This window comes from Tupaia chinensis, unplaced genomic scaffold (genome assembly GCF_000334495.1).
Source record: "Tupaia chinensis unplaced genomic scaffold, TupChi_1.0 Scaffold143923_1, whole genome shotgun sequence".
NCBI lineage: Eukaryota > Metazoa > Chordata > Mammalia > Scandentia > Tupaiidae > Tupaia > Tupaia belangeri.
In genome coordinates, this window is record NW_006203774.1 from 209450 (window position 1) to 224822 (window position 15373).

At 40.5% G+C, this 15373-nt stretch overlaps 1 protein-coding gene across 3 annotated transcripts in view; it reads left to right on the forward strand.

The window, feature by feature from the left end:
* Positions 1-15373, forward strand: part of WAPL (WAPL cohesin release factor) — a 91144-nt gene that overhangs the window by 13195 nt on the left and 62576 nt on the right. For all 3 annotated transcript variants that reach the window (XM_006165496.3, XM_014582947.2, XM_006165497.3), the window contains exon 2: positions 14320-15363. In XM_006165496.3, the coding sequence (XP_006165558.1) occupies positions 14320-15363 (1044 nt within the window). The remainder of the gene's footprint in view (positions 1-14319; positions 15364-15373) is intronic.

Genomic DNA, 15373 nt, shown 5'->3' on the forward strand with positions numbered 1-15373 from the left:
AAACCATGAGGGATGTGCCTTGGTTATTTGCAGAGCTGCTACCATCCGTACGCAAAGGATGGGGCGTTGCCTGAGTCAGGCCGAGGAAGCCACCTTAATAGGTATTCTGTTGAGGGGCCTAGAGGAATGAAGTACCTGGATCTAGTTCTTCATTCTGCTCGGACTCTTCATGGGTGGAGCCACGTGGCAGCCTGAGGCTGAGGAAAGTTTTTGGTACATACATGTCAGCTTCCTGAGGGATGGAAGATACCTGGTGGAACACCCAAAGGGAAAAAACCGTAAAAGGTGCCTACAGTTACGTCATCACTGGGCCACCATCAAGATATGCAGAGATTCCATCACCTCAAAAAGTTTCTTGTGCTCTTTTGTAGTCAGGCTGTTTTCCCATCTCCAACCACTTGCATCCACTTACTTGTTAACTTTTCAAAATGTCAGAGGAGCTGGGTGTAGCTGCAGCAGTGAAACAGGACTCTGAGAGGCCTTCCGCGCGGAGGTTCCCAGTTCAAGTGTGGAGGCCTTCCTAAGTGTACCAACCGTGCTGAAAGCTGGTGGCAGGCTACGGCCCAAAAACCCTGAGAAATAAATAAGCTTTTTTTTAAAAAAAAAAAAAAAAAAAAAAAAAAAAGTCATATACATGGGTTCATATAGTGTATAGCCTTTTCAGTCAGGCTTTCATTTAGCGTGTGCTTTTAGAATTATCACATGCTCTTCCATGTACAGCAGTTCTTCCTTTTATTGCTGAGTAGTGTATTCCATTGTGTGTACCCCAGTTCATTTGCTAGTCCAATGACCTTTGGTTATTTTCAGTTATTTTGGTTATTTCAGGCTGCACTTTTAAGTCATTGTGTAAACATGTCCTTATTTCTTATGACCAGCAGTCTCTCACCTTAGGTTATGTAAAATATACAAAATACAGGTCATGAAAGTATTCTTCTTAAATTTAAATGCTTGGAAAGGATATAATTTCACGTAACTATTGATATTTCAAAAATGAAACTAACATGTAATTTGTATATCATAGTGATTTTAAAAACCTTTTTATCTTAAAGTGACAGAAAACCACACAAAACTTAATGAATTATTATAAGGGCAAATTTTTATAACTGCCACCCCAGTTAAGAAATGAAATTGTGCCAGCTGCTTCAGAAGCTTTTCCATGTGTCCCTTCTCATCCTCAAAATAACTACTATCTTTTATTATCTTTACTTTTTAGCTGGCAAATGCCATAATTACTTCACTGTTAAATGTTAAATCATATAAGAACAAGCTCTTAAATCGGTAGATTTACAGTGCTCCTTGTTCATTTTGTCTTTGTATTTCACTTCTTCAGAATTTAATACTAATGAATTTCTTTTTTAAAAGGAATTAAAAGAAAGATTCATAATAGTGTGAGTTGTGAATTTGCACGTGAAAGAGAGAGAGAAGGACAAGCACTCCCCAGAGGGGCTGGTCATGCTGCAGTCCCCTTCCTCCAGTTTTCTGGCCCTTGGATCTTAGGTGCTTGTGCCCATGGCTGCCATGTTAAAGCTGACTGGCCTGGAGGTTTAGGTAGTGCTCACCAGATGGGATCTGGCTTGTCTAGAACAGTGTATTACTTATATTCATTAGGGGCCACAGAGCCAGCCTCTGATGAATACATTTCTGTTAGTCTTTTTTTTTTTTTTTTTAAAGAATTATTTATTTAATTTTACTTACTTATTTTTAAAATTTGCTATAGGGCAGAGAGAGAGAAAGAGCAGGAAAATGAGAAAGCAAGCAACTAGGCCCAGGACTCGGGCTGCAGTCAGCCATATGGGAGTCCAGTGCCTTAACCACCATGTTACCTGCTGGCCCCTGTTTAATCTTTTAATGTTCATCCTTTTCATAATTCTTGGTACAAAAAATGGACATGCGTTTATTTATTTTTTTTAAAAAGAATTATTTTATTTAACTTTATTTTAATTTGACTAGAGAGGGACAGAGTGAGAGAGAGGGCAGGAAAGCCAGAAAGCAAGCTACTAGGTTCAGGATTCGAACCATGGCCTTGACCAGTGCCCTTAACCATACCACTTGCTGGCCCCAGTATATGCATTTAAATTTAAACTTTTAAAGAATTTTCTGTGACTTTAACTGTTTAAAGAATTCTGTGATCTATTGCTGATAGTTAAGACCACAATTAGTGGGTAATTGATCAAACAATGAAATTTGAAATATATCTCTTAAAAATATGGGTGAGGGTTTTTCGAATTAGTTTATGTATATGTAAATAAATATTATCACTAGAATAATTCTATTCCTTTTTTTTTTCCTCTTAATTTTGTTATAAGGTGCATGTGCTTGTCAGCGAGAGACAGACCAGAGAGAGAAGCGCGGAAGCACCCCATAAGAGGGATGGCCACTCCTCATTCCTTTTTTCACATCCTCCCCTAGGATTCTGGGACTTGAACTGCACAATTGGCCATGTGGGATCCAGTGCCCCAACTACCACACCACGGCTGGCCCCTATGTTTAAGTCTTTTAATGTTCATCTTTTTATAATTCCTGGTATAAAAAATATGTACATGCATTTATTTTAAAAAAAAGAATTATTTTATATAACTTTATTTTAAAATTCATATAAATATTGAGAAACTGGGGTTGGACCAGTAGCACAGCGGGTGAGCTCTGTGTTTTGGGAGCTGGATCCCATATGCCTGATCTCGGTTTGAATACCAGTTCATGTCCCCTGGTAGCTTCAGGAACACGGTGGGTGTGTGTGCCCAGAATCCTGATGGGATGGAGAGAAGAGGGATTGTGTCGTGACCTTGCCCCATTGTGGGGGGTGCTTGCTTGCTTTCTGTCTCTTCTCTCACAAGTGCATGCATACTCTAGCAATAAAGTGGAAAAGAAAAAATACTGAGAAGCCTTAAGTTTTCAGAATAAAATAAAACTCCATTATAGCAGTTTCTGTTATTTAAACTTCTATATGATACAAGTCACAAGGTAATTATGAAAAATTTCTTTTATTAATAAATCAGTTTAATAGGTATTTTCGATTTTGTGAAAAGCAGTAATTGGAAACCACCTACCACGTGAAAGATTTGTTATCTAGACATGAGTTACTCAGGGATGAAAGATGGAAGACGGGAATCTCACATTACTTCTTTATAGGTCATGCCAGAATTGGAGAGAGATACCTTAGTAAGGTTAGGGTAGGGTAGGTGAGCGATAATAGCATTGCTTACATTGTGGAGAAGAGTGAGAAATTGGACTGGAGTATACATGGAGGTTGGGGATTTAGAAATGAATTTCCTTGGGGCCAGCTGGTGGCTTGGTAGTTAAGGCACTGGACCCTACATGGCCTCTGGTGGTTTGAGTCCCAGACCTGGAGGCTTGAAAATCATGCTAGTCGCATGTGTTTGCATGCCTATGGGGAAGGGATTGTGGTATGGCCATCCTCTTCCTCCTCTGCCCCGGGGGCAGATTTCTCACTTTCCCTCTCTCTGTCTCTTTCTGGTAAGGGCACATGCCCTATGATGAAACGCAAAAACAAAACGAAACAAAATTCCTTAAAATGTACTCCTTCCTGTATATGTTTTAGAAGGTTTTTGGGCACTGTGAGGTGTCTGTGTCTATTAGGTTGTCCAGAGAGTTATGACGTGCTTTACTATGCAGCATGCGTCAAGACTTTCCTAACAGCCTCATAGTTTGAACAGTGAATTGCCACCTGGAAGGGAGGCCCAGTGCCACTGGCTGGAGTGCCTGGGCTGTGTGTGGTGTGTTTTCTATTTTGATGCAAGGGTGGGCAGGGAAGGGTCATGTCAATGCAGGGATGAGAAGGATGCCCTGTGTTGTGGGCACATTTGAAGTTATTGTTTTAAGAGTTAAGTGTAAATCTTGTGTATTATATTATAAGTATACTTTATAAAATAATAAGGTATTTAGATTAATAGTTGAAGTGCTTAAATTTCTTCTTTAAGTGCATTTTACCTTTTAAATTTCTGAGGACAGGTGATCCACTGAGGAAAATGTGTCACGTCTTTCCTGTGGCACCTAAGGGCCGCTGATAAACAGCCACATGCTTTTGTTAACAGTGAAGTCAGTTCTCTTCAGTGAAGCAAAATGTTATTAACCGTTTCTTACACATCTTCTCATTCTCTTGAACATGCTCAGCACTCCTATCTCTGTATCCTTAAGCACACGCACAGTTCAGCAGTTAAGGGAGCTGGATCCCCATGGCTGACCGTAATCTGTATCCTGTCCCAGTGGCTTGAAAGACACACTTGGTGCATGCGTGTGTGCACATGCCCAAAGTCCTGATGGGAGAAAGAATTGAAGAAGGATTGTGATGTGACCACATCCCATTGGGTGTGTGTGTATGTGTGTGCACGCGTGCACTCCTTCTCTCTGTCTCTTTTTTTTTTTGAGAGAGGATTTTACTATAGGGCATGTGTGCTCGCCAGAGAGACAGAAAACAAGAAATCACCTTTTGGGGAGATGGCCACGCCGCAGTCCCTTCTCCTCCATTCTCCTCTCGGGATCTTGGGCACACACGCACATGTGCCTGGCGTGACTTTAAAGTCACTGGGTCCAGAACTTGAACTGTCGTCAACTACACAGGAGTCCAACCACATAACTATTACCCCATCTACATCTCCTCTCTCTGTCTCTCTTTGACGAATTCATGTGCCCTCTGGCAGTAACAGACACACACAAATTGGAGCACGTGTGATGTATATATGTGTGTGCACGCATGTGTGTGTATATATTACGCTATTGGGAAAGTCATGGTATGTTTTTCTATGCAAAAATGTGTTATGACTTTCCCAGCAACCCAGTAATATATTGTGATTTTTAATCACTTAAGTAATAATCTTGAAGATGTATCCTTACTGGTTATAGATTGGCCTTGCTCTTTTTAGCAGCTTCATAGTTTCCTGTTTTGTGGATATGCTGTGCTTTAAAACTATTGGGTTGTTGGAAAAGTCATGACACATTTTTGCATAGAAAAATAGAAAATTACATCATGGCTTTCTTGATGACCTAATAGTTTCTTAGGAAAATTTTGGCTCTTCTGGTCTTTTGCTATTACAAATAAATGTTACATTGACCATCTTTCTACTTAACATCTTTGAGAATCATGTCATCTCTCCGTGTAGTGGTAGCAGAGCTTCTAGAAGTGGTATAAAAACAACACACACATGTAGATTTTCAATGATACTGCCAAAGTTCTCTCTAATAGTATGACTATTTTATCTCCCAAGATTGTCCTACTCCTGTTGAACTTTGCACTTTACCTAGCCACAAAAGTAGTAAAGTGACTTGTTTACTTATTATATTTAATACTTTTTACTTTAAATTATGTACCTTCTTGGGTGACATGGTTAAGGCTTTGGATCCTGCATGGCCAACTATGTGGTTTGAGCCCTGGGCTCAGTAGCTTGAAAAAACACACCAGGTGTGTGTGTGCGTGTGTGCGTGCATGCGCGCACGCCCGAACTCCTAAGAGAAGTGATTCCTGAGAGCCCATCCCCCTGGGGAATTATTTTTCGCACTCCCTTTCCTCCTCCCGAACTCCAGTGAGAGCGTGTGTGGGGTAGCAAAAAAAAAAAAAAAAAAAACCAAAAAACTTAAAAAAAATTACCATGTCTTTTTTTTTTTGCAGAGGTTTTTGCTGTAGGGCGCGTGCACTCACTAGAAAGAAACAGAGACAGAAAGCGAGAAAACACCCCCCAGGGGGGATGGTCACGCCACAGTCCCGTCTGCTCCATTCTTCTCTTGGGATCTTGGGCACGCACGCACGTGTGCCCATTGTGAGTTTTAAGCCATCGGGTCCGGGACGCGAACCGCTGTCGACTACATGGGAGTCCAGCGACATAGCCATTACGCTAACTGCTGGTCCCACCATGTCTATCTTTTAAAAGATTATGTGCACATGGTTCAGAATGGTATTGATTAAAATCTTCCTCTTACTGCCTTTTTAAAATTTTGGCACCCCAATTCTCTCTAGACTTGACTTGTCTTTGTCTTTTTGTTGTTGTTGTTAAAGGGCACAGGTGTACTTGAGAGAGGTAGACTATGAAAGAAAATGACAAAGCACCTTTTCTTGGGAATGATCATGTTGCACTCTCCTCCTCTTTATTTTTCGTTTTCGGATTTCTCTCTCTCTCTCTCTCTCTCTCACACACACACACCCCTATTCCTACACCTACCCACCTACCCCTGCTGTATTTCTCAAGCTGCTAGGTCTGGGATTTGAACTGCCTGCCTGGTTATTCAGCTGCCTTAATCATGCCACGGCTGGTTTCACTGTTCTTTGTTTCAGTCTTTCTGATATATATGGTGCACATACAAGTAGTACATAAAGTTATATGTATGTATATATGTGAACTTCTGTGTGTATTTAAATCTGCAAATGATGACAAGCCATTTTGTATCTTATTCTTTCACGTATATCTTGAGGATAATTTTCATTTTTGTATCTAAAAAGTATTCTCTTGCCGCCCTCACCCTAGAAAATACTGCTGCATATGTGTCAGTTTCTACATGTGCTATGGATTACTTAAGCAGTTGTCAAGGATGTCACACTTTAGGTTACTTGCTGTGTGTGTGTGTGTGTGTTTACATTTTGATAAATCCTTTAATTAATTAATTTTAAGGTTTTTGTCATAGAGCTCACGCCCTCCCTGGGCAGAAACAGAGAGGATGAGAGAGAAGAATCACCTCCTGGAGGCTGGGTGGTGATGGCCATGCCACAGTCCTTTCTCCATTCCACTCCTGGGATTTGGGGCACCCATGCACATGCTTCAAGCTTCCAGGTCCAGTACTTGAACTGGGATCAGCCGTGCAGGAGTCCGGCATCTTAGCCACCGTGCTACTTGCTGGCCCTCATTTTATTTTTAAAATTTACATTTAGTCACTACATCTTTAGAGCATACAAAATGGTTTTTCCCAGCATAAAAACAGTGTAGGCTAGTCAAGTTATAAGTGCTAAATTTATTTTTTGGAGAATAAATACCAGTTAGTAACTGTGTAACAGTCAGCTAGAAATTTAAGTCTGCTGTTCTTTATCCTGGAATGAAATGCAGTGTTCCATTGTCTATCTGAAACCTTTGGGACCAGATGCATTTTGGAATTTAGAATTATCTAGGTTTTTGGAAAGTTCACATAATACCCTTACCAGGGTCTGAGGTGGCACTGTCTGATCCAAAAAAAGGAAAATACCGTCTCTGAGTAGGGGAAATATTATAAATAGTCTCACTTTAGGGACCAGCAGTTGGCGTAATGATTGTGTCACTGGACTCCCATGTAGTCGACCGCAGTTTGAGTCCTGGACCGGTGGCTTAAACTCACACTGGGCGCATGTGTGTGCATGCCCAAGATCTTGAAAGGAGAATGGAGGAGAAGGGATTGTGGCATGGCCATACCCCCTGGGGGCTGATTTCTCGCTTTCCTTTTCTCTGTCTCTCTCTTTCTGGAGAGCACCCATGCCCTATAGCAAAAACCTCTTAAAAAAATAGTCTCACTTTAGGTGAGGTCAGGTTTTGCTTCAAAATATGTTTAGTTTTTAGAGGTTTTTGTATGTCAGAATTGTGAATGAGGGATTAGGAACTTGTAATGATAGTACCTACCTCAGATGGTTACTGTGAGGTCAATAATATAATACATGAGAGATACTTAGAACAGTACTGGGCACGTACTGAGGCCTCGATATCTGTAAATCCAGGGAAACATGGTGGCACAGCAGTAACACGGCTGGATACACGTGGGAAGATAGTGGGTTCACAGCCCGCAACCTCTGTGCCTCCTGTACACGTGGAAGGAGGCATCCTGTGCACCCTGTGTAGACGGGGTAGCGTGCGGGCCTGTGATCCTGCCTGGTTATGGCTGCGGGTGGATCAAGTGTGAAGACACTGTAGGGGGTGCCTATCTCTGTCTATCTCATGGGAGGAATAATTAAACTTTTTAAAAGTGTAAATGTTGTTCGGCCTTGTTTTTTTCTTAGTTTGATTTTTGTTTTTGTTTCTATCAAATTTCCAGAGTGGGTATACTCACTGAGGAGACAGAACATGGAAAGTGAAAAAGCACATCCCCTCCCCTGGGAACGCTCACGCTGTGATCCCATCGTCTCCATTTCTCCCTCCTCTTGGGATTTTTGGGCACACCCACACACACACACACACACACACCCCTGGTGTGTTTCACAAATCACTGAGTCTGGGACCTTAACCGTATAGCCAGCTGTGTGGGATCTAGCCGCCCTGACTTCCACACCATGGGTGGCCCACATTTGTTTTGCTTTTGTTTTTTATTATTCTTTTGAGAGAGAGAAGTACCCTCGACAGGATCTCATGCCATGATCATCCCCTCAGCCTTCTCAGCTAGCATGATCCCTGGCATGCACGTGTGCTCAGCATATATGTGCCGATCTGGGAACTGAGCCCCAGGTTCCCTCTGGCTTCCAGCAATGTAAAGCAGTGTGCTCCCACTGTTTTACTTTGCTCTTGAATTGTGAGTGACATTGAATATCTTTTCATGTTACTAGTTCATTTATATTTATTTATGAATTGCTTCCTTATATCTCTAGTTTTTCATGTATGTTTGCTTTTTTTAAAATTTTTTAAATTTTTTAATTTTTTAATTTTTTTATGTTTGCTTTTTTGTCATATGGTACTTGTGCTCACTGAGTGAGAAATCACTTCCCGAGGAGGGATGGCCTCACCACATTTTCTTTTCCTTCATTTTCCTCTCTGGATTTTGGGCACACAGGCACATGTGCCCAGTGTGTTTTTCAAGGTGCCAGGTTCGAGATTCTAACTCTGCATTCAGCCATGTGGGATCCAGTTGCTCTAACCACCATACCACCAGCTGACCCTCCCCAGGTTCTTTTCCTACTGGGTTATTGAATTTCCTGATGTGTAAGGATTCTTACTATTGGATCATTGGTAAAGTCATGGCATACTTTCTATGCAGAAATGAGTCATGACTTTTCTGACCACCCGCTATATTAAGGAATTCAGTATTTTGCATTTCCCTTAGGCTAATGAAGAACATTTTTTATGTGCTTACTTGATAACGGTATAGTTTCTTTGGCTATGTCCCTTTTCCATTCTCCTCTCGGAATTTTGGGCATACACACACATGCGCCTAGCATGCTTTTCAAGCCGCCCATCCTGGACTTGAGCAGTGCATTCGCCATGTGGGAATCCAGTGCCTTAACTACCATGTTATCTGCTGGCCCCACGTGTTCATTTTTAATTGGATTGTTTTCTCTCTGAACCTTATACACGCAGGCCTAGCCATGGTAGTACCTGTGGTTCTAAGATGTGGTGGTCCACACTCTGGGACCACGCAGGAGGCCTGGATTTTATTTCCTGCCCAACCTAAAAGGCTGGATTCAGTGGAATATGCCTGTAACACCAGCAATTCAGGAGACTGAGGCAGGAGGATTTGAGCTGAAGGTGAGATGGGCAACATGGTGAGACCCTGTACAGAAGAGCCTAGTGGCCAGCAGGTGTCTTAGTGGTGAAGGTGCTGGACTGCCACATGGCCAGCTGGTTTGAGTCTCGGCCTGGCAGATTGCTTTTTCACTTTTCCTCTCTCTCTTCCTCTCTCTCTGTCTCTTTTCTTGTGTGTGCATGTGCCCTATAGCAAATTAAACAAACAAATAAATAAATGATTATTTTTTCTTAAAAAAAAAAAAAAAAAAAAGGGACCCCCCCCCAATGTGGGGGCTGGACGGGGGGGGCGTGGTGGTTAAGGCGTCTGGACTCCCATGTGGCTGACCACAGTTTGAGTCCCAGACCTGGCAGCTTGGTTTCTCACTTTCCTTCTCTCTCTTGTCTCTCTGGTCAACTTCAATAAAATAAAATAATGACAGTGAATAAAATTAGATAAAATAACTTTTTTTTTAATGTGGCACACACCTATAGTATCAGCTGGGAGGCTGAGGCAGAATGAGACATGTCAAGACCCTGCTTTTTTTTTTTTTTTTTTTTTAAGAATTATTTATTAAATTTATTTTTATTACTGTTTTAAAATTTGTCACAGGGCTTATGTACTTAGCAGAGAGAGAGAAAGTGAGAAAGCAAGCTACCAGGTCTAAGACTTGAACCACTGTCAGCCATGTGATAGTCCAGTGCCTTAACCACCACACCACCTGCTGACCCCCTAGACCCCAACTTAAAAGAGTTTTTGTGGCAAGCAGGTGGTGTGGTGGTTAAGGTGCTGGACTCCCACATGTTCAACCATGGTTCAAGCCCTAGACCTGGTGGCTTGAAATTCACATGTGTGCCCCAAATCCCAAGAAGATCATAGAGAAAGGATTGTGGCAAATCCTGAGAGCAGCATGGAGAAGGGATTGTGGCGTGGCCATCTCCCCTGAGGGGTGATTTCTCACTTTCTGTCTCTTTGATGAGCACATAAGCAAAAACCTTTAAAAAGGGGGATGGCCCTCTTTGTGAATCCAAATCTGTTACCAGATTCGTTTACTAGAGATGCTTTCTACAGCCATGTGGCTTGGGCTTGCATTCTTTTAACAGTGCCTTTTGCAGAGTGGAAGTTACTAATATTAATGAAATCTCATTTTATCATAGATTTATTTTGTGATATAGGATCACTTTCTTCCTAGCTGATCCCTCCTTTGTTGGACAGATCTCATTGCTCTTTAATACTCCTTAGTCCTACAGTTCCTATGAATTGAGTGATTTCTTCACGTTGAATACATTGGTTCCCTCTTTCTGTGACATTTAAAGGCGACTTTCATGTAATTCTCTTCTCTGCTCTAGGTCAACGATTTTGGCTACCCCATTGTATTTTGTGGATTATAGTCTCCAAAGCCAGTCTTCTGTACAGGCTTCTTAGAATCGAAGGTTTTGTTTAAATTTATTCTTCACATCATGTGATAAACATCTGCCACTTGACCAGTGCGTTTGTTAAATTTTTAACCTCTTCATCGAGATTTCTTCTTTTCTTTTTTCTTTTTTTTTCTTAATTTTATTTATTTCTTCCATGAGAGAATATGAGGCAGAGAGAGAGAAGCCAGTCCAGCAGGGCCTTCACACTGATCCCCTCCTGCCAGCTTGTGTCTGTCTAGTGCACGCTCAGCGTGTATGGGAGGCCCAGACCTTCATGTGGACCAGCTGGCAGAGCGCTTCGAGCCTCTTTTGTTATTGTGGGTTAAGATGGATTTGTTGGCCTTGGCATTTCAGTGCTTAGCAGCTACCACTAGGGGTGGGGGTCCTCACTTTCCTCATCCATGTAATGATAGGTTTGGTGAAAAGTGAAGGGAAATAATCTAGATTTTCCTGTTGTATATATGCGCTCACAGGAGAGAAAGAAAACACCCCCAGGGAGGATGGCCATGCTACAATCCCAGCTTTTCCTATTTAGAATTCTTCCTTAAATTTGTTTTTATCGGAGCCAGCAGGTGGTATGGTGGTTAAGATGCTCGACTCCCACATGGTTGGCCATAGTTCGAGTCCTGGACTTGGTGGCTCGCTTTCCATCTCCATCTCTCTCTCTCTCTGTTCCTCTCTAGTCAAATTAAAATACACAAATAAAGTTAAATAAAATAATTTTAAAAAATGTGTTTTTATCTTTGTGCTTTAAAAGTTTAAATAATATGTTCTGTACTATAACAGTAATTCACCTGTAGAATTGTTTATGCTGTTTTGGATACATGGTTAGCTCATGTTTGCTAATGATTCAGTTCCTCTAGTGAGAATACTTTTCGTACTGACCTGTTACCCTTGGCACTTAAAGCACATTTACAAGGTTCTCATCAGACAGAAGGCAGCCTAATGATACTACTAGCAACCTGATATATAAACAGTGCACATGGTCTGATTTTAGGGGAAAGGGAAGTAAAAAACTTGAAATAGGGTTTTGTTTTTGTTTTTGTTTTGTTTTGTTTAAATGCCGGATACATGCACTTGCCAGAGAGAGAGAACCCTTCAGCGGGGTTCCTTTTTCCTCCATTTTCTATCCATTCAGGATTTTGGGCATACACGTGCACGTGTCCAACATGTTTTCAAACCATCGGGGTCAGGAGTTGAACTATGTGGTAAGCCATGTGGGATCCTATTCCCTGTGCATAGGACATAACTGTTGTGTTTTGGGACCTGCTGACCTTAAAGTAATAATTTTTAAAACCGTGATTATTAGGGAGGCCAACTCCCTGATAGATACTGGAGACAGTATAGAAGGGAGTGGGTAAAAAGGAATGGGTAATAGGGGAATGGAGGGGGATGAGGGGCAAAAAAATGTAATAGACACAAAAGTGAAAAGTTATCTTTTGATGATAATGTATGATAATGTCTTTGACTTGACTAATATGCACTGTATTCATGCTGGGAAAAACCATGTTGTATGCTGTAAAGAGGTACAGTGATTAAGTATAAATTTTAAAAACGGAACAATTTTTTAAATGGTTAATTATTGTTCATATAAGTTTGGGGGGGGTACAGAGGATATTGATTACATAAAACAATAAGGAACAGCCTAAATAAATTTTGTTGATGTGAAGACAGTGGAATGCTTTACACCTATAAAATTTATTTAGTGCAAGGGCTAGCCATGGTAATGCAAGGTGAATATCTGCTATTTGACAGGCTGAGGCTACATGGGAAACCTGGTTCGATTCCTGGCCTACGGTAAAAGCTGGGTAGTAGTGTACCTATAGTTCTAGGGACTTGGGAAGCTGAAGCAGGAGGGATAGTAACATAGGGAGGGAAAAAAAATCACAGCTTAACATTTCGTGACATCTCATAGACCTTTATGTACTAAGCACACCAAGCATTTATTTACTAAGTGCCCTTAGAGGTGTGTATTCCAGTAATTCATTTCATAGCACTGAAACAGTAGGTGAGATTAGTGGTACCCCTATTGAACAGATGAGTTTGAAACTCTCAGGAAAACTCCCAAAGTTGGGGTCTTCTGAGAAATACGAGAGAAAGTTTAGTGAGGGCAACACAAGTCTCCAGGCTTAGCTACAAGTGCTTATTTACTTGTTACAGAAGCTCTGGGATTATGTCTTCAAGTTAGGTTTCAGACTTGACTTGCCTGTACCCCTTCACAGATTAAAAGCAGTCAGCTTTTAATTCTTAGCTTTTCAGTATCTTATGATTAGTGATTGATGCTTCTGAGATGAAAACCATAGTTCTTGCCTTTAGCTGGGAAATACCTAAGAATACAGCAGATATACCATGTTTAATTAGATGCTTTCTAAAGGTAAGTAAATGCACATCTTAACTAGTTATATTTAAACCTATTGGGTAGCTTTAAAAATTGTACAGTGAATTTGTCCATGACAGGCATCCTTCTCACGTGTATTTGTTGGTTTATTAATTGAAATTTGTAAATGACTTTTTAAGAAAGTAAGCGTATTCCTTAAAATAATTTTGCTATTTGGCATAGAGTAAAGCATTTTGCCAGTGTTAGTCTACCAGTAAATGCTGAGTGAATTAATTATAATACTTGTTTGAATCTTGAGGATTAGAAGAAAGAATGGAAGGTAGCTAGAGAAACCTGGTCCGGTTGACAGGTTTCTTGACACAACTAGCATGCCTTATGGGTAGCTTTGCCCCAGATACACATCCTGCCAGAAGGATTTTATTTAATTAGGTTAAGCTAGTTGAGGTTCTACTAAATACTTTTTAATTTAAATATTTTTATTTGAAAGTACCATAATATTTGTAGAAAGAGTTGGCTGCGTCTTTTACATGTTATTCTAAATCAATTGAATTCCTTAACACTCTTGAAAATGTCTTGTGAAGAGTTTAGGACATATTTTTAAGGAACTTGATGCCTGTGGAAAGGTCACTAGAACATGCAAGTGCTGTGTACTGAATAAGAGAGGAAATGTCTGATGTATAAACATTACTTTTTATTTCAACTTAAAATTGTAATTGTTTCCTTTTAAAAATAATTATAATAGTCATTATTACTATCATCATTATGATTCTTTAATTTACTACAGGGTACATGCACTCACCAGAGATAGACAGACAGACAGAGAAAAAAATTGTACAGTGAATTTGTCCATGTGAAGCATCCTTCTCACGTGTATTTGATGGTTTATGAATTGAAATTTGTAAATGACTTTTTAAATAAGTAAGCATATTCCTTAAAGTAATTTTGCTATTTGGCAGAGGGAGTGCAGTGAGAAAGCAAGCTGCCAGATCTGGGACTTGAGCTGTGGTTGGCCCTGTAGGAATCCAAGTGCCTTAATCACCACACCAACTGCAGGCCCTATTATTTCAGTTGGTTCTGTGTTGCTAAGTTGCCAAATATCCCTGTTATCTATTACCTTTTAAATTGATGCCACTCATGTTATTATTTGACTTGTTTTTATTTTTATAGATAAAGTGGAGAATTTTAGTGAAGAACATGAAAAGAATAGTCACCATTTTAACAAAAATGCTGAAGATAGTACTAAGAAACTCAGTGTAGAAACCACAGTGGCTTCTGGATACAAAGCTGATGAAATCAAGGAAACAAATGATGCTTGGAACTCCCAGTTTGGGAAAAGGTCAGACTCCCCATCAGAAGTCTCTCCAATCAAGGGATCTATAAGAACTGGTTTATATGAATGGGATAATGATTTTGAAGATATCAGAGCAGAAGATTGTATCTTGAGTTTGGATAGTGATCCTCTCTTGGAGATGAAGGATGACGATTTAAAAAATCGATTGGAAAATCTAAATGAAGCCATTGAAGAAGACATTGTGCAAAGTGTTCTTAGGCCAAGCAATTGTAGGACGTACTGTAGGGCCAATAAAACGAAATCCTCTCAAGGAGCATCAAATTTTGATAAGCTAATGGATGGTACCAGTCAGGCCTTAGCCAAAGCAAACAGTGAACCTAGTAAAGATGGCCTGAATCAGGCAAAGAAAGGTGGTGTAAGTTGTGGGACCAGTTTTAGAGGGACAGTTGGACGGACTAGAGATTACACTGTTTTACATCCGTCTTGCTTGTCAGTTTGTAATGTTACCATCCAGGATACCATGGAACGCAGCATGGATGAGTTCACCGCATCTACTCCTGCAGATCTGGGAGAAGCTGGCCGTCTCAGAAAAAAGGCAGATATTGCAACTTCTAAGACCACTACTAGATTTCGACCTAGTAATACTAAATCCAAAAAGGATGTTAAACTTGAATTTTTTGGTTTTGAAGATCATGATGAGACAGGAGGTGATGAAGGAGGTTCTGGAAGTTCTAATTACAAAATTAAGTATTTTGGCTTTGACGATCTCAGTGAAAGTGAAGATGAAGACGACGATGACTGTCAAGTGGAAAGAAAGAAAGACAAAAAAAGAACTAAAACAACTCCATCACCCTCCTTGCAGCCTCCCCCAGAAAGCAGTGAGCATTTCCAGGATAGCCAGTCTACTACTAATAATGCAGGTAAGATTCT